The 26,287-nt window shown below is 46.8% G+C and overlaps 1 protein-coding gene across 5 annotated transcripts in view; it reads left to right on the top strand.

The window, feature by feature from the left end:
* The window catches only part of mia3 (MIA SH3 domain ER export factor 3), a 57,752-nt gene that overhangs the window by 6,992 nt on the left and 24,473 nt on the right, over positions 1-26,287 (top strand). For all 5 annotated transcript variants that reach the window (XM_042333443.1, XM_042333441.1, XM_042333440.1 and 2 more), the window contains exons 3-6: positions 7,324-7,410; positions 10,024-13,252; positions 18,627-19,529; positions 19,892-20,034. In XM_042333443.1, the coding sequence (XP_042189377.1) occupies positions 7,324-7,410; positions 10,024-13,252; positions 18,627-19,529; positions 19,892-20,034 (4,362 nt within the window). The remainder of the gene's footprint in view (positions 1-7,323; positions 7,411-10,023; positions 13,253-18,626; positions 19,530-19,891; positions 20,035-26,287) is intronic.

The following is a 26,287-nucleotide window of genomic DNA, read 5'->3' as shown; positions in this document are numbered from 1 at the left end:
GTGAAGGTTGAGGTGAGAGGAGAGACAGCGGAGGAGGATAGAATGGTCAACTGTATCGAAGGCAGCAGAGAGGTCAAGGAGGATGTGGAGGCAGAGGGAGCCCTGGTCACAGATGGACAGAATGTCATTTGTCACTTTAACCAAAGCTCTTTCTGTGCTGTGGGCAGAATGGAAACCCGATTGAAGGGGTTCGTGAAGGAAGTGGTGGGAGAGGAAGCAGTGAAACTGGGAATCAACAACTCATTTCAGGACGTTGGAAAGGAAAGGGAGGTTGGCGATGGGACGGTAATTTAAGAGCAGGGATGGGTCCAGGGAGGATTTTTTAAGGATAGGAGTGATGACGATTTTTAAGTGGTGGGAATGGTGCCAGTGGACAGGGAGAGGCTTATGATGTCTGTGAGTAGGGGGCAAGGAGGTGGAGCTGGGAGGTAAAGAGAGGGGTAGGGATGGGGTCGAGGGAGCTGGTGATCGGTTTCATGTGGGTTATAGTGATTGTGAGAGAGGAGGGAAGACAGGTTCGAAGGTGTGGAGGGAGGGATGGGTAGGGGCTGGGGTGTGGGGGAGATGGGGAGAGGGTAGTAGTCAGAAGGGCAGAGGCAGCTGAGCGGATCCCCTCAACTTTAGTTTTGAGGAAGTTCAGCATCTCCTCGCAGTTGGCGTTGGAGGAGAGGGTGGGTGAGGCGTGAGCGGGTGCATGGCGGAGCCAGTAGGTGATGGAGAAGAGGAACTTGGGGTCGTCCTTGGTCTTCAAGATTGTCTTGGAGTAGAAGGATTATTTAGCAGAGGCGAGGGTCGAGCGGCAAGTTTTGATAAGGTTTAGCCAGATCTACTGATGCACTGTTAAGATAGATTTGAGCCAGGTCTGGTCTTTGTCTTCATCGCTTCCTGGCTCAGGGAAGGGAGAGGGGGCCTCCTCCTGATTTTTGTACAGAGATGACTAGCTGACGATGTGTGGGCATCGGTCAAGGACAGGATTGGGGCTGGGCTGCAATGGTCCCCTCCCCTTCTCCCCCCCCCGCCCCACCCCCGAGTGGTGTTTGGACAAGGTACTGGAGGAGCCCATTGCACTATATTCCAGTGGAAGCCAAAAGGAGTCAAATGACAACACCTTGCACCTATACAGGATATTTCAGATTGGACAATTCCTCGTCTTCACCTTTAAAGCCTACATGGTCTTGCTCTCTCCCTACTTCCGTGGCCTCTAAAACCCTACCAACCTCCGCTCGAAGGTACTGAGACCCTTGGTAGCATCCCAGAGACTTTTTAAGTGCTCTGGAATGCTACCCTGTGTGAGGGGCATTATATAAATGCAAGTTGTTGTTACTGGCTTGCTTCACGTTCCCCGTCCTGCCTGCTCCACCATTGGAGGTTGGACCTTTAGCCTTTCCGCTCTCACCCTCTGGAACTCCAACCTGTAGCTCAGTTGCAAACCCTTGACTATCCAGCACCTTGGGACATCCTCCTGAAGTGAAAGGCGCTATATAAATGCAATTTGTTGTTGCTGGATAATGTTTTGCTGCACCGTACAAGATGGTGTGGATCACCAAACAATTAATTATCTTTGCATTTGGTATAGCGCCTACCATGTCTGAGCGCTTCCCAGGATATTAACTGTGAAGTGTAGTGACTGTCTTTTGCAACGAACAAAGCAGCTCATTTACGCACAGTAACGTTCCACTAACAACCATGAAACAAATGACCCATTTTATTTGGGGGTTTGTTGACCAGGAGATTGGGAGAAACTCCCTTCTCTTTTCAAATAGTGCCATGGGGTCTTTAACATCCACCTGAACAGACAGAACTTTGGTTTAATGACTCATCTCTCAAGCGATCTCCCATTTCCCGTCATGTCCAACAATGCAAACTTCCCCCACTCCGACCAGCACTGCATCGGAGTCTCAGTGTTGGAAAAAGCAATGGTTGAAGAACTATTTTAGGAGAGTTTGGGAGAGATAGGGATTAGATGGATTTGGGGACAGAATGTAGTGGCTGAAAAAAAAAACACCCTATAAGCTCATTTGGTGATGTAAATAATTCCACATGGGCTGCTCTGATCTCACTTCCTGCTTTGTACACGTGGGCAGCTCTTAAACTCATGGTGTCAGTAAGTTTTATTTACATTCCACGTTTACCCACAGCATTCCTAAGCAGGTCCAGCCAATCTCGGCTCTGTACTATGCTGAAAAGCTGAGCTCTGAAGCCATTCCATGTTCCAATGAAGGAGGGAGGTTTTCCTCCTTCCCGTTGGCACAGCTCAACAGAACGACAATTATTTTCATCCACATGTTAACCAGGGTGATACCAGGGCCTTTTTAAGCTTCTTGATAAAATCACACCTTGCATTATAAGAGGACTTGCTGTTCAAAAAAAAAAGGCCACCAGTCTGCAGGTCTGAGTTATCAGGTCGCTGCTGACCTCACGTCCTGCACATACAGGCAGCCGACAACTTTCTCATGAGTATTTCTGGCAGTTGCGGGAAACCGCTAGCTGTTGGGAGGCCTGCTGCACCTGGGTCCTATTAACAGGAGCTGTTCAGTCAGCTATAGAAGTGTATGGTCCATGTTATAGATCGGCAGACCTGCGGAATTTTAACAGGATTGACCTGTGTACTGATTTTGTATGTAGTTAGTGGGTATTAGCTATTGATTCTACCCTCAGATTTTAGCCTCTCTCCCCCACCCTTGGGTGATTTTGATGTTTTAATGTTGTATTTGCTAATTTAAAAATAAAGTTTTGTCTTTTAATTCCCCCTCCCCTCGCGTCCCCTCTCATTTTTCTCTCTCATTACACACTGACTCGTTGTTGTGTACAGCTTCACAGGCGCCCACTACTATCCTGCACCTCACCAATTAGCTTTAATAATAATCCTTACATTTGATACAGCGCCTTTACATCATCGAAGTGTCTCAAAAGATGTTTCACACAATTTACTGTAAAGTATTTTGTGGGTGAACCAGCAATCAATTTGCGCACAGCAATCTCCCACAAACAACCACGAAGTGACTGACCAATTCTATGTGAGGTATTGTTGGCCAGGACACCATGAGTAACTCCCTTTTTGAATAACGCCATGGAATCTTTAATATTCACCTGAACAGACAGACGGGCTCAGTTTAATGTCTCGTCTGAAGGACCGCACTCCCCCAGCACTGCATTGGAGTGTCAACCTAGTCTATGAGCTGAATGTCCTGAAGACAGGCTTGAACCCACAACCTTCTAGGGGGGAGGGTGAGAGAATCATGCCCAAACACAAGCCTATCCTCACTTGACGTCCACACGCCATTAATGGTGAGGGGAGTGGTCAAGGATAGTGATCTAGAGCAGACTAATTTTTAGTTGACTGATTTCATTTTTTCAGTTTACAAAAAATGCCCCACCATAGGCTAGGCTGACACTCCATGGTACACCAGCCATCTCCGCTCCCTTAAAGCACAGGTGCATGCCACCTCCTTGCCCCTCTACTCACATCATAAATCTCTCGCTGTCCACTGGAACTGTTCCCACCCCATTAAAAAATGCCGTCATCACTCCTGTCTTTAAAAAGCCCTCCCTGGACCCATCTCTACTCTTAAACTACCGCTCCATCTCCAACCTTCCTTTTCACTCAAAGGTCCTGGAACAAGTTGTTGCTTCCCAGCTTCGCTCCTTCATCTCCCACCACTGCCTTCACAAACCTCTCCAATCGGATTTCCGTGCCGCCCACAGCACAGAAACAGCCCTAATCAAAGTAACAAATGACATTCTGTCCATCTGCGACCAGGGCTCCCTCTGCCTCCTCGTCTTCCTTGACCTCTCTGCTGCCTTCGACACTGTCGACCACTCTATCCTCATCCACCGACTCTCCTCTCACCTCAACCTTCATGGCTCTGTCCTTGACTGGTTTAGATCGTACCTCTCACACCGCCTCCACTTCATCTCCACAAATGGTTTCTCCTCTGGCTCCTGCACCATCTCGTACAGTGTTCCTCAGTGCTCTGTGCTTGGTCCCCTCCTCTTCAATATCTAAATGCTCCCTCTTGGTGACATCATCTGCTGACATGGCGTTAACTTCCACATGTATGTGGATGACACCCAACTGCACCTTTGGGTCGAGGACCACTGCTGTCCTGGATTTTGTTCAGCTAATTTTCTTCAGTTGCACATCAACATTAACAAGACCAAGGCTCTCCTGATTGGCTCCTGTCAGCGCCTCCACACCTCAGGCGCTGACAGCATCACCATCCATGGTTTCACACTCCACCTTGCTAAGCCAGTCCAGAATTTTGGTGTCTTGTTTGATCCTCAACTATCCTTTCTATGCCACATCTGTTCCATGACCTGCTCTGCCTTCCCCCACCTCCGCAACATCGCCTGGCTCTGCCACTGTCTCACACCGCAGGCCGCCGAGGCTCGACTATGCAAACTACTTGTTTGTTGGCCTCCCCAACTGCACCCTCCATAGGCTGCAGATCATCCAGATCTCTGCAGCCCGTGTCCTCTCCCGCACTAGGCTCCGTGACCCTATCACCCCCATTTTCGCCCGACTCCACTGGCTTCCCATCACACAGACGATACAGTTCAAGATCCTGGTCCTCACCTTCAAAGTCCACCATGGTCTTGCTCCCCCCTACCTCTGCGACCTCCTAAGCCCCTACCAGCTCGCTCCCTCCCTCCGCTCAGCGGGCTCCGGCCTGCTTCACATCCCCCGCCTCGCTCGTCCCACTATTGGTGGGTGGGCCTTCTGCTCTACCCTCTGGCACACCCATCCCGCAGTCCCCCCGCCTCGCCCCCTCCCTTGCCTCCTTCAAGACCCATCTCAAGACCCTCCTTCAATGGTGCTTTTGAACACCCTGCTTCCCCCCCTGCCCTCCACCTTCCCTGATCCTGACTCCAGCTCGGGTCTGAAACTCTGTCTGTCCAGCGCCTTGGAACGTCCTCCCGACGTGAAAAGTGCTTTACAAAAGTAATTTTGTTGTTGTTGTTGCTGCAAGTCCCTTGTTCTCTTCGTTCTACCATCAGCCTCCACGTTTTCAGCCACTACTCCGGGAAGCTTTGGAACGCTCTCCCTCATTCCCTCCACCTTGCACCCTCCTTACCCTCTTAGATCATGACTGAAGACCTTCCTCTTCGAATGTACTTATGGTCACCTCCCTCCCCTCAGCTCGGTGTCAGGCTCAGCCACTGTTAAGTGCTCCGAGATGTTGCCCCGTGAGAAGGGTGCTTTATAAAAGAAAGTTCTTGTTGTTTCTACACTTGGACTTCTGTTGAGCACTGTTCTGCTTTTCCGTCTTTATTACTTGTTACATCAATCCTAATAAAAGGTAAATTTGTAAGCATTTGCCTACGTATATCCAATCACTACCCTTTATATTAAATACTGTGATGATCTTTGAGATGTCTTGATATGATAAGACGCTGTTTCAAATGCAAGGATTTTTATTATTTCAAGTGCAAGTTGCTAATTTGGAAGCCGGTTTGCTTTGAGAATGGTGGAAAACTGGCTTGTATATGAAGCCTTTTCTTTGGTCAGCCAGGTGTCCTGACACATGAGGAAACCCATCACCATGTTTAAGAGTATCCAAACCCAACCGAGAATTCCATGCATCCTGTCTACACGTGGAAATCCCAGAGATAGATTGTTGGAATGAAATGTGCACTCTCTCCCTGGAGGGATGCATCCTGTTTACTTAATTCTGGAGAGCATAAGGAGCAGGTTGCCAAGAGCCAAGGCTTGTGGACTCCGGAATGTGTGTTGGGGTAACTGCTGGAGTCTGACCAACTAAAAACGCATAGCTTGCCATTGTATCACTGTCCTGCCTGAATGTAGGAATTGTTTCAAAAATCTGCACCGACCAGATAGAATCTCAGGCCTCTGGATTGGGAGCCCTGGCTAATTCCTACCCTCCAAAATTCCTCCATAACTCAGGGGGTTGATTCAGATTCCATTGTACATAGACCAGAAATCAACACTGGAACATTATAGCACACATTAATGTTGTAAAGCATAGTTTGCATGAATATTTTGGGAATTCACAAGGACTTTATTTGCAGGTTGATCTTGTGTGAACGCATCAACGTACAGAACTGGAAAAAGACCTTTGCGCTCCATCTGACCAGTCTCAAAGTAAAAGAAAATAATCTTACATGTCCCCATCTCTCGCAAACCTCAATGATTTCTTCATCAGACAACTGTCTTAATTCCCTGACACAATCTGCCTCCAGCATCTGTCTTGTGCACTCATTCCACACACCGACTGCTGTCTGCGCAAAGTATCTCAACCAAACTGTTTATTCACCTTCCCTCGTCTGCACCCCTTGTTGCAGTTTGTGACTGTGTTAAACATATCATTAGGATTTAGCTTAGCCAAGAGCTTATTGGTTAGAGCACTCGCCTTGCAAGCAAGAGAAACCTGGTTGTTGGTCACTTTCTGGGGATAATAATCCGTTTTTTTAAAAAATTGGTCACTCAATCTACGACTGTTTGTGGGACACTGCTGTGTGCCATTGACTGACATGTTTTGCCCACAAAATACAGTCACTCCACAATATACCCTATGAAGTGCTTTGAGACATCAAAACGATGTGTATATCAAATGCAAGGATTATTATTATCTACACAGATAAGGATCTTGATTGCGATCTCCCTGAGCCTGCTAGTCTTCCCAACTTCTATAGTCCATAAACATGGTGTATCCTTTCCTGAACCAGGCCACCCAAGCCCAAACACCCCCATCCAACTTCATTGTCTCTCTGTCTCTTTCCCCCTGCTGCGGATTGGCTTTTAGAATCTTCGTTGTCATTTTTCAATGCCTCCATACTCTTACCACCTCTCCTCCCCCACCCCGTGATCTCCTGCAAGTCTACTGCCTCTACTCTGCCTTTCTGGCCTTTCACCACACCATTGACAACAAGCCTTGAGCCATCTTGCTACCTCCCTCCGACTGAAACTCTTCCCAAATCTTTCCGTCTTGCATCCTCTCTCTCTTTCCCTGTCTTTATCTGTCTCTGCTTTCATAACCCTTCCAAAAACCTACATCTTTGACTGTGCCTTTTGCCATCCCTATCCTACCCTCCTATCTCCCACCCTCTTGAGTTCCCGCTCCATCTTTGTGAAGTGCTATGAGACATTTAACTATACGCTGTATAATTGCAAGTTATTGATCAGTCTATTGCCCTCTGCTGGATTGAACCTCTAGATGTCCTGACTGTGATAGTGATCAGATTTGTACCCAGTATTGTAGGTAGGGCACTGGACAAGTTCTCTGAACATTGTCACACATTGGTTTGTTGCATCTTTCCAATTGTGTCTTTCTCTGATCTCCTGATTCTTTCTCTTTGTTACAGATGGGGAGTCAGTTTGGATATTTTCCTAAAGATTTAATTGATGTGAATTTAGTTTACACAACGGATGAGATTGAAATGCCTGTAGAGGTGAGTTTGCTTTGGGGTTGGAAACTCTTCTGCATGTCAAGCCTGACAATGGAATATTAGAATTGAGTCCATCCTCCGTGGTGGACTTGGTAGTCAGTTTCCTGAGCCAGTTGTATCTGCAGTATTCCAGAGCAGAGCTGATGGCAGCTCAGCAAGTTTCCTATTAACCCTGCAGCCAATGCCATAATGGCAGGGTGGTCCTATCTGTACCCACAACCTTTTGACTCAGTGAGTGCTACCCTTCGGCAAGGGTACTCTACTGAGGTAGGCTGACACACAAATGGCCTCTTTTTATTGCTGTACAAGTCCCTGATTCCATTGATGGAGGAGCATGTGCAGCAGCTAAACAAAAACTAAGAGGGAAAGAAAAAAAGTTCAAATCCACTCACAAAGTTCATAGATAGGAGTGAATGGGTTATTGACAGATTGTGAAATGTTGCAATGTAGTGTAAATGGGCCAGGTTTAGGTAACATGCATTTATTTTGGTCAGCTGGGTATCTGATACATGCGGAAATCCATTATCAAAACCCAAACTGAGAATTCCATGCATCCCACCTACATATGGAAATTCCAAAGGTAAGTTGCTGGAATGGAATGTGCACTCTCTCCCTGGAGGGATGCATCCTGCTTACCTAATTCTAGAGAGACAGTATCCTCTTCCGTCTGTACCTCACAAGCAAAGCAGACAAAACCCTCGTCCACTCCTTCGTTACTTCCCGGCTGGACTGTTCCAATGCTCTCTTTGCTGGTCTCCCCAGCTCCATCATACACAAAATTCAACTTATTCAAAACTCCGCCGCCCGGATACTCACCCACACAAAACTCCGTACCACCATCACACCAGTCCTTGCCAGGCTCCACTGGCTCCCAATTACCGAACAAATCGATTTCAAGATCCTCTCGTTTTCAAATCGCTTCACGCCCTCGCACCTCCCTACCTATCCGATTTGCTTAGTCCTCACTCCACCACCTGCTGCCTCTGCTTGTCTGGCTCTGGCCTCCTGTTTGTCCCTAGTCCCCTCTGTTTCACTATCTGTGTCCGTGTCTTCAGCCACAACACCCCGAATCTCTGGAAATTACCCCCACCTCAATCACTCCGCCTTACCCTATCCCTCCCCAGTTTCGAATCTCGCCTAAAGACCTTCCTTTTTGATTATGCTTTCGGTCACCTCCCCTCTCCCACTGGCTCAGTGTCAGACCTCAGGAGCTGGATCAGCGTGAATTTCCTTCAGCTGAACGTTGACAAGAAGGAAGCCATACTCTTTGGCTCTTGTCATCGTCTAAAATCACATGGTCCTCACCTCCTCCACCTACCCGACCTCCCCCTAAAACTCTCTGAACCCGTACGCAACCTAGGCGTCCAATTATCCTTCCTCCCCCACATCCGGTCCCTCACCAGCACCGCTTTCTTCCTCCTCCGACGCATCGCCCATCTCTGCCAATACCTCACTCCAAAAGCCGCTGAAACCCTGGTCCATGCCTTTGTCACCTCTCGGCTGGACTATTCAAATGCCCTCCCCTCCACTACCATTCATAAAATCCAGGTCATACAAAACTCTGCTGCTCGTATTCTTACTTGCACCATACCCCCGTCCTTGCCAGACTGCACTGGCTGCCTGTCCCAGAGAGGATCAACTTCAAGATCCTCACCCTTGTCTTCAAATCGCTCCCTCCTCTGCAGCCCCCTACCTGTCTGACCGCTTCTCTCCTCACAACTAGTGCCCATTGCCTTCGCTCCACCGGGTTTGGCCTCCTCCTTGTCCCCCAAGTCCTCCGCTCCACCATCGGCGGCTGTGCCTTCAGCCACTACGCCCTGAGGCTCTGGAACTCCCTTCCTCAATCCCTTCGCCTCGCCCCCTCTCTTCCTATTTTCAGTTCTCAGCTGAAGACCTTTCTTTTCGACCGCGCCTTTGATCACCTTCCTCCCCCTGGCTCGGCCCCGGGATCATTATTGTGAAGCGCTCTGAGACGCCGTCCGGCGTGGAGGGCACTATATAAATCCAAGTTGTTGTTGTCAGACTCCGCCGCTGTCAAGTGCTCCGGGATGCAACCCAGTGTGAAGGGTGCTATATAAATGCTTGTTGTTGTTGCGAGTATTAGATGCAGGTTGGCAAGAGCAAAGGCTTGGGGACCCCAGAGTGTGCTTTGGGTTAACTGCTGGAGTCTAACCAGCTAAAACCGCATAGCTTACCATTGATAGTACTGTCTGGCAAGCTTTCCTGCTGCTTGTCGAGCTAGGACCACTCTACCTATTATGGATTGGGCTGCATGCATGGAACTCTGTCTGATTTCGATATTCGTAAGCACGATGAGGAGTTTCCACATATGTTAAACATCCCAGCTGACCCCCCAAAAATGTGTGGCTATACAGGATACAGTGGAATCTCGTAAAAATTGGATAGTTGGATGAGAAGTTAAATCAAGGTCCCGTCTGCCTGTTCAGATCTGCCACTATTGGACAAGAGAACAAGTTTCTCCCTGCGTCTTGTCAGACAATCCTCCAGATTGATTGACGATTCACCTAATGGCATTTGACAAAATCACAAGGGTACTTAGATAAAGAAGGCCCTTCATTTCCAGTGTTAGTTTTAAGATCTCTGTTTCTCTTACAGGAGACAGATTTTGTCTGTTTTGATGGGGGACCTGAAATATTTGACCATGTGGACTTGGATCAGCTTGGAGGAGGAGGATGGGTCAGCGAGGCTAAGATGGAATCTCACACCTTTACCAATGATGCTTCAATATCCAAATCACAGGAAGAGGATGAAGGTTCAGGACCACAGGCCCTGCAGAAAGATATAGATTCTGGGTTTGAAAGGACCCCTAAAGTGCCTGAGAGAAACATTGAAACTGATGGGGCATTAGAGAAGCTCCGACCAGAGAGCAGCCTCCCTTCCAACAGTGGCATTGAGACGGAAGGTCGAGATAGCATTGAAGATATTAAAAGAAACAGCACAGAAATCCTTCCCTCTGAAGATGAAGCATTTGAAGAAAAAACTACCCAGCTGGGTGAAAACGCAACATCCCTGGAAGAGCACTGGGTAGGAGGCAATGAGGCACGAGGTAGTGGACCCTCTGACTTAAAAAGCTCCAAATTGACCACGGACTCCGGGGGGTTGCAGGCGGGGTCTTGGGGAGATGGGGAAGGGCAAAGCGAAGGTGCCAAAGACATTTCTCAGGGTCAAGGTAAACAATGGGACTCAACAGAACGTGTGACCCTGGAACCTGAGCAAATGGACTCTCTTCCACTTTTGGAAACCAGTTTGGGGTCAACCATAGATGCTGTGGTGACAGACGATGAAGTAACAAGGAAAGTCACTGCACTTAATGAAGAGCCTGAATTTGATGTTGATGATGCAGAGCTGAAGGACGTTCAGTGGTCCGAGTCTCCTGAGAAAGTGCCTCTGCTCACGTACTCGGATGATCAGATGCAACAGCAGTCAGGGTTCCTGGGTGAGGACATGCACCAAGAGGGAAATGTTGACAGAAAACAAGTTGGAAAGTCCGTTGTAAGCAACGCTGGACGTATTTCTGATGCTCCTGATCTGACAGTAATTACTGTGGATTCAGAAAGAAGTAAACTTGAACCAGTGGGGAGAATGGATGTAGCCATAGAGGAAACATTAGATAAACCTCACAGAATCGTAGGGAAATTGTTGGGAAATGTGGATGGATCTATCGAGGAATCGATGGGAAAACTTCATGGAACCACAGATCCATTGGAAAAAATGGATGGAGTCAGAATGGAAAGATTGGGAAAAATGGATGGAACCATAGAGGAAACATTGGGAAATAACAACAGAGTAACGGAACAGGTACAGTATAAAACCAAGGATGAGCTTCCCAGGGGAGTGTCCAGCGATGAGAGCGGTCAAAGTGGAGGCATACTGACCACCCTGGGAGAAACGGTCTATGCAATTGTGAGTGGAGATGAATCCACAGCAAAGATTATAGACGTTTCTAGCTCTGATTCCAATGAAATCCCAGAACGGATACAGAAGAGCACCAGTAAAGATTCAGAAGAAGCCAGAGGGATATTGTTGCTCAGTATGTCAAAAGAGGAAAATCGACTGGATGTGGTTGGGTCCATTGAAACTGACACAGCCACGGGCGAGAGATCAGGTCCGACGAGAGAAGATTCCAGGGATACTGTTACAGGGATTTTAGCATCTGATAATCCTGAAATGCCTCCCAAAAAGCCGTCAGAGGCGGGTAAAATCATTGAACCTATGTCAAAGAGTCAAGATCCTGAACTGCATAAAGAGAGTGAGATAAAAGTAAAGGTGTTAGGTTTGAGTGAGGAAACTGGAGCAGATGAGGTTGGGGGTGAAGAAGGTTTGGAAAAGGAAGAAGAGCAGGTTGAAAGATTTGAGAGGCAAACGCTAAAACAACCAGATGGTGAAGCTTTGATGGAGACCGGGAGCTCTGGAAAAGTGGGGCAAACAGAGTCAGATACCAAAGTGGATAATTCGTCAGCCTCGAGGATCTTTGAAAATAGATCTGCTGAGGATGGAGACACAACCTCACAGGATGGAACCGATGGGGTATTAGGGCAGGGGCGTCCGTCAGCTCAAGAGCTGGGCCCTGAGGAATCACGGGGTGAAGCCACAATGGACCGAGCCAAAATGGGCGTGAACAGTGAAGAATCACTGAGTCAAGAGGCGGCAGGGTTACTGGAGGGAAGGGAAGGCACCATGAATGAACCGGGTGATGACGGAAAGAAAACAGGAAAACCTTTGGAGAGCGGCTTAGAACCGGAGGTGGACACAATCCAAGAAGAAATGGATGAGGAGCAATTCAACCTTCCAGAAGAAGAGGCTTTTGATGAAGAGCCCTACTTTGTGGATTCTGAGGAACATGAGGAATTGCTAGAGGATGAAAATGCAGTGGTTGCAAGAATGTTAGGAAGGGATAATTTAGGAGGTGCTGCTGCTGCCGATAATGATGATGAACAGCCTTCAGATGCTCAGGAGATGGGAGCAGCCAGTTGGGTGGAAGATGTGGACCTGCAGAATGCCACAGAGTTAGAGGACAATGAATTTGCATTTGAGACCCTGCCAACTGAAAGCGCCCATGATGCAAAGACCCAGGGTGAGCTGAGCGGGACCAAAGGTGAGAAACGACCAACACCTTTAGATTTCCAACAACCTGAGGGACTACGTGGCGAAAACCTGGATCATAGCTTGGAACGTTCATCAGAGGTTGGTGGTAAGGTCGCAGGTCACCGTGGGCAAGGGAAGAGCCAACCAAGTGAAGAAAACATCTTGGAAGAAGATGGAAGAGACTTGGAAGGCAAAGACCCATTGAACTCGGCCAAAGTGAAAGAAAAGGAAGAGTTTGAAGATACAGTTTATGGCAACAAAAATACTGACTTGGAAGATGAAGATAAGATAATTGCCGATCCGGAGTTCAATGAGTCAGTGCAACAGCTGACTTTCCTGAAGCTCTACTTTAACGAGGACCATCTCAAGCGCCTCTATGGCTACTTTGGCCTCCAACATTTGTTGGAGCTGGAAGCCATGTTCCTTGATCTGGAAGAAGAGCTGAGGGTCACCAAGCACACAAATACTGGAGGGGATTTAGAAAAGGCTCTGGACAATGTTCTAGAGGTGTCGGAGTCTAAGATCCTTGACCAAATCGAAAACATGTTGGATCAAAGAGCTGAAATGGAAGGATTGCATGTTGAAGAGGATCCACATTACGATAAAGAAACAATGCTGTTGGATGACATCCAGGAGCTACTATACCAAATTAGGCAGAAGTACTCAACCAGCAGGGATAGCACTCTCCTCGCTCCAACAGTGAACACACCACAGGAAGACAAACAGTTACCCAGTGATGGTAAGGTTTTTTTTTGTGCGTCTTTTTCCTCGGTACCCTTCTATGAATGTTCAGTTGGATTGCAACTTGGTCCAGAACCTTTTCCCAGTTGGTAGGTTTCTCATCTTCAAGTCAAAAGATTATGATTTCACCCCCACATCATGACTTTCCTCCACCTTTCCTCCACCACATTGCCCTTCTCCGACCATACTTCACTTCCCAATACAGCTGAAACCCTCATTCATGCATTCATCGCCTTCCGCCTTTATCTTTCCAATGCTACCTTTGCCGGTCTTCCCAGCTCCACCACCTACAAAATCCAACTGATCCGAAACTCTGCCACCCACATTCTCACCCCTATCAAATCCTGTGACCCTAGTTCTTGCCAGATTCCACTGGCTCCTGTTGAACAAGGATTGATTTCAAGATCTTCACATTCACTACAAATTTGACCTACCTCTCTGACCTGCTCACACCCACTCCACTACTCACTCTATTCATATAGTTGGCTCCGGCCTTCTATGTGTCCCTCCATCACTGGGAACCACTCAGCCCTGAAAACTGTGGAACTCTCTGCCTTGCCCCCTCCTGGCCCATCTTCAGATCGCATCTGAAGACCTTTCTCTTTGATCGTGTCTACGGTCTCCTCTCCTCTCACCAGCTTGGCAAAAAGCTCTGTCACTGTTAAGTGCTCCGAGACGCTATTGAGAAGGGACCCTATATAAATACAAATTGTTATTGTTGTTGTTTGGGCTCACAGTCTAAGCTGACGGTCCAACCCAGTATTTGCAGAAATGCTGCATTGTCAGAGGTACCGCCCATTTGAGGAGATGTTAAACTGAACTCCAGGATCCCTTTTCTACACGTGGACATTGAAAAATCCTGTGTGACTTTTGGAAAAGATCACGGAATTGCTCCTGGTGTCCTGGGCAACAATCTCCCAGATAAAATTGGTCATTCCGCTCATGGCTGTTTGTGGGCCTTTGCTGTGTGGAAAGTGGCTGCCAAATTTGCCTGTTGATACACAGCACCTTACTACACTTTGAGATGTTATAACTTGATAAGGCTCTGGTTAAAAAAAAGGCAAATTCAGGTTCTAACGTTCTCGCCACCTCTCCTAAAGACATGGACCTGCGTTAGGATATGTTTCTGTAGATATTAGCCACACACTAAGTCCCTCACCAGGTCCAGTCAAAGAGTATTAGAAGGCTATTCGATGGTGAGGGGGGGAGAGTATTGGAGAAAACACAACCGTAACCCAAAGCTGCACATATGCACTTTTGAATAAAGGTCCACTGGATTTAATAATAATACGCCTTGCTTTCGATAAAGCGCCTTATCACGTCATTGAGAAGTCTCAAAGTGCCTCACAGAATATACTGTGAAGTGAATTAATTGAATATACTGTAAAGTTATTTAATTGACTATATGTAACAAGGCAGTAAATTGCACTCAGCAGTGTTCCACAAAAAGTCATGGGTTGAATGACCACATTTTTTTTGGAGGGATTATTACCCCCGGAAAGCAATCCACTAATCGACTAACAACCGGGTTCCTACATACTGCTAAACAGTAAACAGAGGCGTGTGGAGTTAAGAAATATGCCTAAGGTTTTGTCCTGTTGAGAAATCAAACCCGGGTCCTCTCGCTTGTGAAGCGAGCGCACTAACCGCTACTCTACGGGACTTCTCTTAAATCTAGCCTCCTTTTTAATGCATCTCCACTAACCTTTTCAACCCCCGCTTTCCAGCAGGGTGAAGAAATTCTTCCTAAGAGAGTGTGTGAGTGAGAGTGTGCGTTGTATGTAAGAGAGAGAGAGAGAGAGTGTGTGTGTTGTGTGTATGTGAGACAGAGATATCAGGATGATCCTATCCAAGTACCTCGCTTACGCAGCAGGAGAGAGTGAGTGTATGTGAGAGTAGGAGAGAGAGAGCAAATGAGTGAGAGAACGTATATGTTTTATCACATGGTTTAGTGGTTAGAGCACTCGCCTTGCAAGTGAGAGGACCCAGGTTCAATTCCCAGGCGGGTCAGGGCGAAACCTTATAAACCCCCCAAATAATAAACCCCCTCAATCCACTACTGTTTGTGGGACACTCCTGAGCACAATTGGCTGCCGCGTTTCGCCCATAAAACACACAATCAATTCACTTTACAGTGCATTTCCATAGTCGAGGCAATCCGCTCAACTGCCTCTGCCCTTCTGTCTACCTTCCTCCCCATCTCCCAATCACACCCCAGTCCCTATCCATCCCTCCCTCCACACCTTCAAACTTGTCTCCCACTTCTCTCTCGCCACCACTATGACCCACATGAAACAGACGACCTGTTCCCTCGACCCCATCCCTACCCCACTCTTTACCCCCCAGCTCCACCTCCTTGCCCCTCTACTCACAGACATCATACACCTCTCCCTGTCCACTGGCACCGTTCCCACTCCTTTAAAAACGGCCGTCATCACTCTTATCCTTAAAAAACCTTTCCTGGACCCATCCCTGCTTTCAAACTACCACCCCATCTCCTCCCTCCTTTTCATTTCCAAGGTCCTGGAATGAGTTGTTGCTTCCCAGCTTTGCTCCTTCCTCTCCCGCCACATCCTTCACGAACCCATCCAATCAGGTTTTCGTGCCGCCCACAGCACAGAAACAGCTTTGGTTAAAGTGACAATCTGCGACCAGGGCTCCCTCTGCCTCTACATCCTCCTTGATCTCTCTGCTGCCTTCGATACCATTGACCACTCTATCCTCCTCCACCACCTCTCAACTCAACCTTCATGGTTCTGTCTTTGACTGGTTCAGATCCTACCTCTCATACCATCTCCACTTCATCTCCACAGTTTCTTCTCTAGCCCCCGCACCGTCTCGTGTAGCGTTCCTCAGGGCTCTGTCCTTGGTCCCCTCCTCTTCAATATCTTGGTGATATCATCCGCAGACACGGGGTCAACTTCCACATATATGTGGATGACACCCAACTCTCCACCTTCATGTCCTGGATGAGAGCTAATTTCAGTTGAACGTCAACAAGACCGAGGCCTTCCTTATTGGCTCCCCTCAGCGCCTCCACACGTCAGGCGCTGACACCATCACCATCCAAGGATGTACACTTCACCTTACTAAGCCAGTCCGGAACCTTGGCTTCTTGTTTGACCCGCAACTATCCTTTCTACCCCACAACCATGCCATGATCCGCTCTGTCTTTCCCCACCTCCGCAACATCGCCCGGCTCTGCCACTGTCTCACACCGCAGGCCGCCAAAACCCTCATTCACATTCATAACATCCAGGCTTGACTATGCAAACTCCCTGCTTGTTGGTCTCACCAACTCCTCTCTCCATAGGCTGCAGATCATCCAGAACTCTGCAACCCGTGTCCTCTCCCGCACCAGGATCCGTGACCCTAACACCCCCATCCTCGCCTGACTCCACTGGCTTCCCACCGCAGGGGATACAGTTCAAGAATCTGGTCCTCACCTTCAAAGCCCTCCATGGGCTTGCTCCCCACTACCTCTCTGACCTCTTAACCCCCCACCAACCTGCCTGCTCCTTCCGCTCAGTGGGCTCTGGGCTGCTTCACGTCTCTCGCTTCGCCCGCCCCACCATTGGTGGGCGAGCCTTCAGCCACTCTGCCCCCACCCTCTGGAACTCCATCACACAGTCCCTCCACCTCCCCCCATCCCTTACCTCCTTCAAAACCCATCTCAACACCTTCCTCTTCGACCCTGCCTTGGATCACCCTCCTTCATACCCTGCCCTCCACCCTCCCAGATCCCGATCCCCAGCTCGGGTCCAAAACATTGACTGTCCAGCCCTTGGGATGTCCTTCCGACGTGAATGGCGCTATATAAATTTTGTTGTTGTATTCTGTGAAGCGCTTTGAGACTACTTGACAACGTGATAAGGCGCTATATCAAATGCAAGGATTATTATCATACAGAGAGTGTGTGTGTGTGTGTGTGAAAGACTTTGACAGTGTGAACTACAAAAATATTAATACTTTGGTCACTCAGTCCACTGCTGTGCCCTATTGACTGCCGCGTTTCGTGCACAAAACACAATCAATTCATGTTACAGTGAAGCGCTTTGAGCCATCTTGATGACATGATAAGTCCCTGTATCAAATGCAAGGATTATTCTTATTATAATTTCTCTTTCAAAAGCCCTAGTCACTATCTTCAACAACAACTTGCAGTTATATAGCGGCCTTCATGCTGGGTAGCATCTTTTATACAGATACTGATCAGGATGGGGAGCCTGGACTTTTATTGGCCTCTTAACCCCCCTTCTTCCCATATGCTTCCCTTGGAGATGGTTCTATCACCCGTATATGTACACCCACGATGTGGCTCGCTCACCCTCGCAGTGCATTGTTCAATCTCACGAGTGAATGCAAGTCCCTATAATTAGGTGTAACTTGACTAATGAGTTCTTCCACAACAACGGGTGCTACGAATTGCTGTTTAAATTAAAGCAAATTGGGAAGCTTCAGTCAATCAGACCTCTGTGACCTAGGCTGAACCTGTTTGTGTATTCTCTCCTTTGTTTTATACAGAAAGCTCAAGAAAACACTGTTAAGTTAGCTCAACAGAAGTTTATTGCAACTTCGATGAAATCCACAACCCTCGGCATTAAATCTTAAAACAACATGATAAATATCAACAAACACAGCTATGAGATAACAAACATTAATCACACCTAAGCTACATGCTCTAGCAGCCATTTGTAATGAGGTTAATATAAAAGTGCACAAAGAACCAACCTCTGACTACTACTCATTAATAGTCAGAGCACATACCTTTGCTGTCATCAAGTAGGAAAATAGCCACCATGAGCACATGCCACTTGTTCTTTTTTGGGCATTGATCCCTCCCCGAATTAGGGTACCCAGTGGTAATTGTATTGCACCAATTGATATAATTGGTGCCTTTCTTGTGGTCTAATCTAATCCTCCCCTCAGTTGCCCAATAAAGGACAAGTACACTTCCAATCATTCATTTGCATATTACCTGCCAAATTGTTGCAATCGATGCTGGCGTCAAACTTGATGGCACCATAAGTATCAAAAACGTTAAATACATAAAAAATGTATTTAAAGCACTACTCTATATTTAAACAACAGACAGGCATTGAAAACAAAAGAGGTGAATGTGACACCCTTTCCAACCTACAAAGCAAGTTTCACTCAAAAATGTATCAAAATGTCACAATGTTTTATAAAAATAGTAATATAATCATCCTTACATTTGATATAATGACTTTCATGTTGGGAGGACATCTCAAAGCACTTCACAGGATTCACTGTTAATTGTAGTCACTGTGTATTCTGTAGGTGAATGTGTGTAGGCACATTGAATGGCCTCTTTCTATACTGTTAATGTGTGATTGTAATGCTTTCCTTAGAATCTCTGGAACCCAGCCAACCAGGAGAGGGAGAGAAGGAACAGAGTTTGTCACAGAGAACTCAGGGGGAGGAGGAGGCCGAGGCAGCAAAGGAACTTCCTTCGTCAAACGTCATGGGTGATGCAACACAGCAAATAGAGGAGGAGGAGGATGATGATGAGGAGATGGAAGATGGTGAAGATGAGAAAGTAGCAATCCCTCACTCTCCAAACCTCACCGAGAGTGGAGTGCAGGAAGAGGAGCTGCAAGACGAGGTGGAGGGAGAATTTTCTTCTTCAAACCTAACAGCGAGTTTTGCACGTGAAGAGGGAATGGGGGAGAAAGGAGAAGAGGTAGCGGCAGGCAAACCACGTGCTGCAGATAGAGGGCGAGGGGAGGAACCGGCTGAAAAGTCTCTGGGAATGAAACGCTCTCCAAGCTTAACAGAGAGCGCTGCCCAACACGAGAGAGAGGAGGAACACAGTGAGGAGACCTCGAGAGTACAACAGCCTCCAAACTTTACCCAGAGCGCTGCACAACAAAGGAAAGAGGAGGAAGAGGGCGAGAAGGTAGTAGGCGACGAGACAGATCAAGCCCCACGTTTTGCAGGATTCAGCGGGAACATGTCAAAGGGTCAGGAAGATTCTCCCTCTGTGAACTCGACCGAGGGAGACTTGCACCCGCTGGAAAAGTGGGACCAGGGCAACGGGACAGAAAGGAAAGTGGGTTCCTTTGAGGCAGGGGGGTACACTGGACCAACCGAGCAAGAGCCGTCTTCTCCGATATCCATCGAGAATGCTGGGATGTCCGACAGTGAAGGTGTTGAAAAGGAGGCTCTGAGAAAGGAAAAACAGCAGCAGGAGGCAAAGTTCACAACTCCAGCCAAAGAGAGCGATGAAATGGGCCACCGAACGGAGGAACTGGGTGAGTGAAAACTGCTGGATTGCTCCACTGAGTGAAAGCTTAAACGCCTCGACATCCTCCCGACGTGAAAGGCCCTATACAAATGTGATTGTTGTTGTTGATGCCCAACCTGAGATCAACAAAGTCAATACAGACTAAGAACAGGAATACAACAACAACAACTTACATTTATATGAGTGCCCCTCACTCAAGGTAGCGTCCCAGAGCACTTGAACACGCGAGACCTTCCCAGTCACGTGAACACGCAAGACCTTCCCAGCCTCAGGTTTACACTTGGCAGGGGCTTAGCCAACTGAGCTGACAAGTGGGAGGGGAAAAGGAGCTTGAATTCATATTTCTATTTTTGTTTTGTGCTGTTATAGAAACTCGGGAGCCCTCATTCTCTCTGGACAACACAGTGGTGACGGACAGCCAGCAGCTGCCGTGGATCATTGGTCTATTAGACAGTGTTATCTCGGTGATCAAGGAGAATGGATGGCCCCTTCTTCAGCCAGTCGCTGAGTTTGTAAGTAGGTTTTCTTTAAAATGGAAGTTCACAAAGTTTGTACATGCTTTACTTGCACCAGGAAGAAAGTGCCTGGTATTGCTCGGGAAGTGGGGGAAAGAAACCTCATCTGGGTCTAGACTTACAGTATTTTTCTTAGCGTTTTAGAATGTGAAGAATAATAGTAATAGTAACCGAGGTTCTGTCTCAGTTGGACATTAAAGATTCCATGGCACTAATTGAAAAGAGAAGGAAGGTTTCTCTCTCTCCTGGTGTCCTGGCCAACAATCCCCCAGATAACATTAGTCACTCACTTCATGACTGCGCACTGTTGGGTGCAAACTGGCTGCCGTGTTTTGCCCATAAAATACACAGTCAATCCACTTTACAGCGTATGTGGAGTCGCCCCACTCCACTAACTGCTGCCTCCGCTCGGCTGGCTATGGCTCCACCATCGGCGGCCGCGCTTTCAGCCACTTACGCCCTGAAACTCTGGAATTCTCCCCCAATCCTCTGTCTTGCCCCCTGCTTCCCTCTTTTAGATCACCACTGACAACCATGCTGGTGGTCACCTCCTCCCTCCATTTCCCCCCCATCTCCCTCCATTTCCCCTCGCGTTTCCCCCCACCACAGTTAAGCGCTCCGAGATGTTGTCCCGCGGGAAGGACGCTGTATCAGTGCAAGTTGTTGTATATCCTGTGAAACGCTTTGAGACGTCGCAACAGCGTGATGAGGTGCTGTATTAAATGAAAGGATGATTATTATTATTGTTGTTGCCAAGAAAAGTAGCAGCGAGTCAGTGCAGCGAGAGCATTGCTTTGCTTCGGCTCAGGGCAGGTGGTCCATGTGAGCACGTACACTGAGCAGGGAGCGTGGTGACGGTGAGAGGCGGTGCACGCCGAGGTGTGAGCGTGGTGACGCTGTGCTGTGAGCGTGGTGACGCTGTGTTGGGAGCGTGGTGACGTTGTGGTGGGGGCGTGGTGTCGCTATGGTGGGAGCGTGGTGACGCTGTGGTGGGAGCGTGGTGACGTTTTGGTGGGAGCGTGGTGACGCTGTGGTGGGAGCGTGATGACGTTGTGGTGGGAGCGTGGTGACGTTGTGAGGTAGCGCAGGGACGCACACGCTCGCTCTGTTGACGTGTATGAACCGGATGGTGGCCGGGGCGAAGCGGCTGCCACAGGAACGGGAGACAGGCCCCGGCTCCGGGTATTGACCTCCCCCGGCCCCTGCCGTCACTGCCCGGAGGAGACTCGGGGTCTGAAGCGTGGCCTCAGCATCTCGCCCTTCTACCCATGGGGCTGGCAGAGGAGCTCGGCGGTGGCCCCGCCGCCCCGCGCCCGCCGCTCGGGCCTGCCGCTCTCGCCTATTCCGAGCTCGTGAAGCGCATCAGTCAGGTGAGCTTCTCCCATCGGACACAGGCCTCCAGCAGGTGTGCCCGCACCTCCTCACCGGGCGGCAGCCGAGCGCGGCTTTACCATCTGTTAAAGTGTCAGCAACGTCCTGTCACTGGTTTACACCAAAGGGCAAAGTACTGCAGTTGCTGGAAATCTAAACACACAGCAGGTCAGGCAGCACTGCTTTATACCGTTTACTCTGTGTTAGTGGCAGGAGCTCAGTGTCTACAGTAACATCGTTATTATTATTATTATTTTTTTTAAGCCCTCTGGGATGCTACCCTGCGTGAGGGATGTTATATAAATGCAAGGTGGTGGTGGTGGTGACTTTTATATGGTTTACTCTCTGTGTTAGTATCAGGAGCTCAGTATCTACAGTAACATCTGGTGACTTTAATATTGTTTGCTCTCTGTTAGTGTCATTAACATCTAGTGACTATTTTATATTGTTTACTCGTTGTTAGTGTCACTGACATCTGATGACTGATTTAGATTATTTACTCTGTTAGTGCTAGGAACATCTAGTAATTTTTATACCGTTTATTCTCTGTCAGGAGCTCAGTATCTACAGTAACTTCTAGTGACTGCTTTATATCATTTAATCTTTATGTTAGGAGCTCAGTATCTACAGTAACATCTAGTGATTGTTTTAATATCGTTTTTATCTGTTGGTATCAGGAGATCTGGAATTAAGTTTTAAAGTAGATAATGTCACGTGATTTAACCATATGTAACCTTACCAAGAGACCTGGTCCTGAGTAATATACTGCATAAAGTTTATAAATTTATTCTTTTTAGCATTTTGCTATGTTCAATGTGGATTTGTTAATGTTCATGTTAAATCTTATATAGTTCTGAATTCCTGGCTTTACCCCTTTCATACGTATGCATGTGTGGATGGAATTTGAATATAGTGTTATCAGATTTTGGTGAATTGAGTGAATTTTATTTTATGGAGAGGGCAATGGTGACTCACCTCAAAGCTCACTTTTTGCTTTGCAGTCCTATAGGCACCAACTGACTGGCTGACTTCTGGTTGTTTTCTGAAGTAGAACCAGTCTGGGGCATGAATCCAGGCAGACGATGTTGGCAGCTACTCAAACGTGGCACATCGTAGCCTGATCATGTTCTTACCAGAACATTTCCTTAGGGGCGCGCACTGAATTGTCAGAGGTGCTGTCCTGCAGAGGAGATACTAAATCAAGATATTGTCCTCCTTCTCAGGTGGAAATTAAAATATCCCCTGATACTGTTAGAAAAGAGTTTCTTGTGGTTTCCTAATTGACAATAAATTGGATACATTTATGATTCACTTTGTAGCTATTTATGGGAAACAGTTTCATGCATTATGACTGTTGTGTTTGCCTATGAATACAGGCTCTGCATTTAGCAACAATTCCCAGCAAAGCATTTTGACATGGTTTGTTTGACATAATAAAATACAATAATTATTTACGTAAATGTAAGCTTTGTGACAACCCTGATAACTGCATGCAATGCAATATGAGTGAATGTATTGAAGGACTGCTATATTTATGTTGTGGTGCATCAATGTTTCTAAATTTTTATAAGATGTATAATTGATACGAATGTTGAGATGTAGATTTAAAATTCACATGCTTCCATGGTTGAAATAATGGGGTTACTCAGGCTAGTTTGGTTTCTGGTAAACCTGTTTTGAGTTTGAATGAACGTATAATCCGTATTGACGTAGAAACGTATGCGATAGTGTGATGCTCTGTAATAACTGTCTGGTGGTAGAGCTCAAAGGGATTAACAGACGAGATGTATAATCTGTGCTGGTTACGCTTTACAAGAGATCGGTGAGCCACAGTCAGTCTCTGAAGTGTTTTTCTAAGAATCCTAAATAGATTCTTAACCTCCTCTTGATCACTTTTGATAACTTTGGCAGCAACAGAGAATGTTGAGAGTCGGGTAGTTGAAATTTTGTTTCCCAGTTAATGTTGAGACACAGTGGTGGCCAGTCGTTTTGGTCGGCCAATACATTTTGTTGATTGAATATTTCTTGATTTATGCTATACATCAAGAAATATTCAATTGAAAAAAGCCTGGAAACACACTACTGATCCATCACGGACTTACCTAGACTAGCGCGAATGTTCAGATCCAGCCTGCAGGTCATACTGTGGCTGACTGCTATAGTCTAATTTGCCCTTCCAACCTGTTCTGCTATTTTTATAATGATAATCCTTATATTTGTTAAAGCGCCTTATCACATCATTGAGACCTCTCAAAGCACTTCACAGAATATATAACAATAATAATCCTTGCATTTGATATAGCGCCTTATCATGTTGTCGAGATTTCTCAAAGCGCTTCACAGAATATACTGTAAAGTGAATTGATTGTATATTTGTGGGTGAAACACGGCAGCCAATTGCGCAGTAACCCACAAATAGTCGTGGATTGAAGTGATCAATTTATTATTGATGTTTACTGTAAAGTAAATTAAATTTTTTTTGTAGGAAACCACACTGGTCCCTATCTTTCTTAATCCTATTGCCTTGACTTTTATCTGTATCCTTTATTCCCTTGCATCCCACAAAAAAAGAGAAAAAAAAGCGTTTCGCCCACAAATATACAGTCAATTCACTTCACAGCATATTCTGTGAAGCGCTTTGAGACGTCTAGAAGACATAAAAAGCGCTATATCAAATGCAAGGATTATTATTATTATCCCAAGTATCTATTTTGCCTCCAAATACCAGAATTAATGACTCTTTATGGCCTTCAGATCAGTGATTTGCACGTTCATACACAAGAAGCCCTGTATATCTGCCTTATTTCTGTGTGAGTGAAATGCATTTTGTTTAGCAATTACACTTTGTCCATTAACTGCAGTACAGGGTGACCAAAAAGTCATGGTATCTACCCTATTATCTAAAAGCAAACAAAAATATCATAATTTCTTTAAGACTTATTAGACATTGTAATGGTATCACAATTTTTTGGTCACCCTGTATTTTATCCCTTTTTCTTGCTTGGGTGTAGTTTACTTTCTAAAATGTTTAAAAAATGTGATGACTCTGCACTCAGTTAATTGTCTTAACAACACCCTCTTACAGCTCTGGATTGTAATGGAGTCCGGCGTCAGTGCTTTAAAATGGAGGTGAATATTACCTCCAGGTATTATATCTATTTTCCTTTTAAAGAAATTATTGACTCTGCCTCAGTTTGGCTGTGTGTCAACTCTGTTTTGTGGCAGATTATGCAACATTTCAGCCATCATCTTGGTAGAGATTTTGGCTCAACCTCCCATTCACTTCTCTTACCCTCAGCTCCCCTCTCGACTCTCTTCCCCCTCCTCGCTCCCTCCCTTCCCTCCCCTCACCCTGACCATTTCCCCCCTGCTCGGGTCATGACCCAACTGTGCAGCGCCTTGGGACGTCCTCCTGACGTGAAAGGCGCTTTATAAATGGAATCTTGTTGTTGTTGTTGTTGTTACCGATTTTCTTAGATCTGTGTCCTCTTGTTTCTGACCTGCCGACCAGTGGAAATTATAAACTGCTAGTCAGTGATGAGCTGGGCCAATAGAAAAGTACGGCTGCACTTTTTCTGTGGAATTCGCAACATACAAACCCGCAATAAATGGAGTTTCTGGCCCGCGGGCCTCCTGGCTGTTTACCTAATGTCACTGTGCGTGGGCGGTGGGGCGCAAGTGGGAAATGTGCTTCACTCAGAGCCACCGCTGTTGTGATTGTGTGTGTGTATGTGTGAGTCTGTATGTGTTTGTGAGTGTTTAAGCGCTCTGAGACGCTACCCCTCGTGGCGGAGGCTATATGTGTGCATGTTGTTGTTGTTGTGTCTGTCTGTGTTACTGTGTGTGTATCTCTCCGTGAGTTTGTGTCTCTCTGTATGTTTCAATGTCGGTAATTGTGTCTCTCTCTAAATGTTTGTAAATGTATGTGTGTTTGTGTGTCTCTGTGTTTGTGAGTGTCTGTGTGAGTGTGTCTGTCTGTCTCCTCTATGTATGTGTTTGTGAGTGTGTCTTTTCTATATGTGTGTATGTGTTTGAGTGTTGCTGTGTGAATATGTATATGTGGCTCTCTCTCTCCTCTGTGAATGTGTGTGTTTCTGTGTCTCTGAGTTTGTGTGTTTCCCTGTGTCTGAGTGTGTGTCCCTCTCTCTCTCTCTGTGTGTGTCTGTGTGTTTGTCTTTGTTTGTGGTGCAACAATCTAAATGTGTTTCCTCATGTTTAGTTTTAAGCATTAAAGTGAAAAAAATGTAGGTTGGCAGTAAAATGTACCTCAATAGCATCAATCAACTCCCCCCAATTTTCTGCAAAATTTGTCAAAATTCCCCCCCCCCCAATTTTCGGCAAACATTTCCACTCTTTTTTATTGGCCCAGATGGTGGGGCTTGGTGCAGCAAGACAGTCCTGTAGTTGGAGCAGTTGCCTCGCAAGTGAGTGGAGCCAGGTTCGATTCCTGGTCGGGGCGAAATCTTAGGCAAGTTTTTTACTCCACACACCTCTGTTTATCTATGGGGAAGTAGGAACCCGGCGGAACGTTTTCTGGGGGTAATAATCCCTTATCCAAAAAAATCATTCAATCCACGACTGTGTCTTGGGCACTGCTGTGAGCCAGTGAGCCTGCTGCGTTTCACCCACAAAATACATTTCTGGGTTTTCAAATAGTTGGGTTAATGGTCAAATTGAATGGTCATTGGGGTAATCGTCATTTGGCTACAAAAACAGTGACTACACTTGACAGTAATTATTGTGAAGTGCTTTCACAGTTCACGTGAAATGAAATTGTAAAAATTGCAGTTCTTTCACTTTCTTAGGGAACTGGTTGTTTGTATAGTCAAATCCGAACAGCAAGTTGTGTTTGTAGCTTTTGGTTTGCTTAATTCCCCAG

This window comes from Callorhinchus milii, unplaced genomic scaffold (genome assembly GCF_018977255.1).
Source record: "Callorhinchus milii isolate IMCB2004 unplaced genomic scaffold, IMCB_Cmil_1.0 Scaffold3, whole genome shotgun sequence".
In the NCBI taxonomy this organism is placed as follows: domain Eukaryota; kingdom Metazoa; phylum Chordata; class Chondrichthyes; order Chimaeriformes; family Callorhinchidae; genus Callorhinchus; species Callorhinchus milii.
The sequence above is the reverse complement of the archived record's forward strand: the minus strand, read 5'-3'. Positions and strand labels throughout refer to the sequence as shown.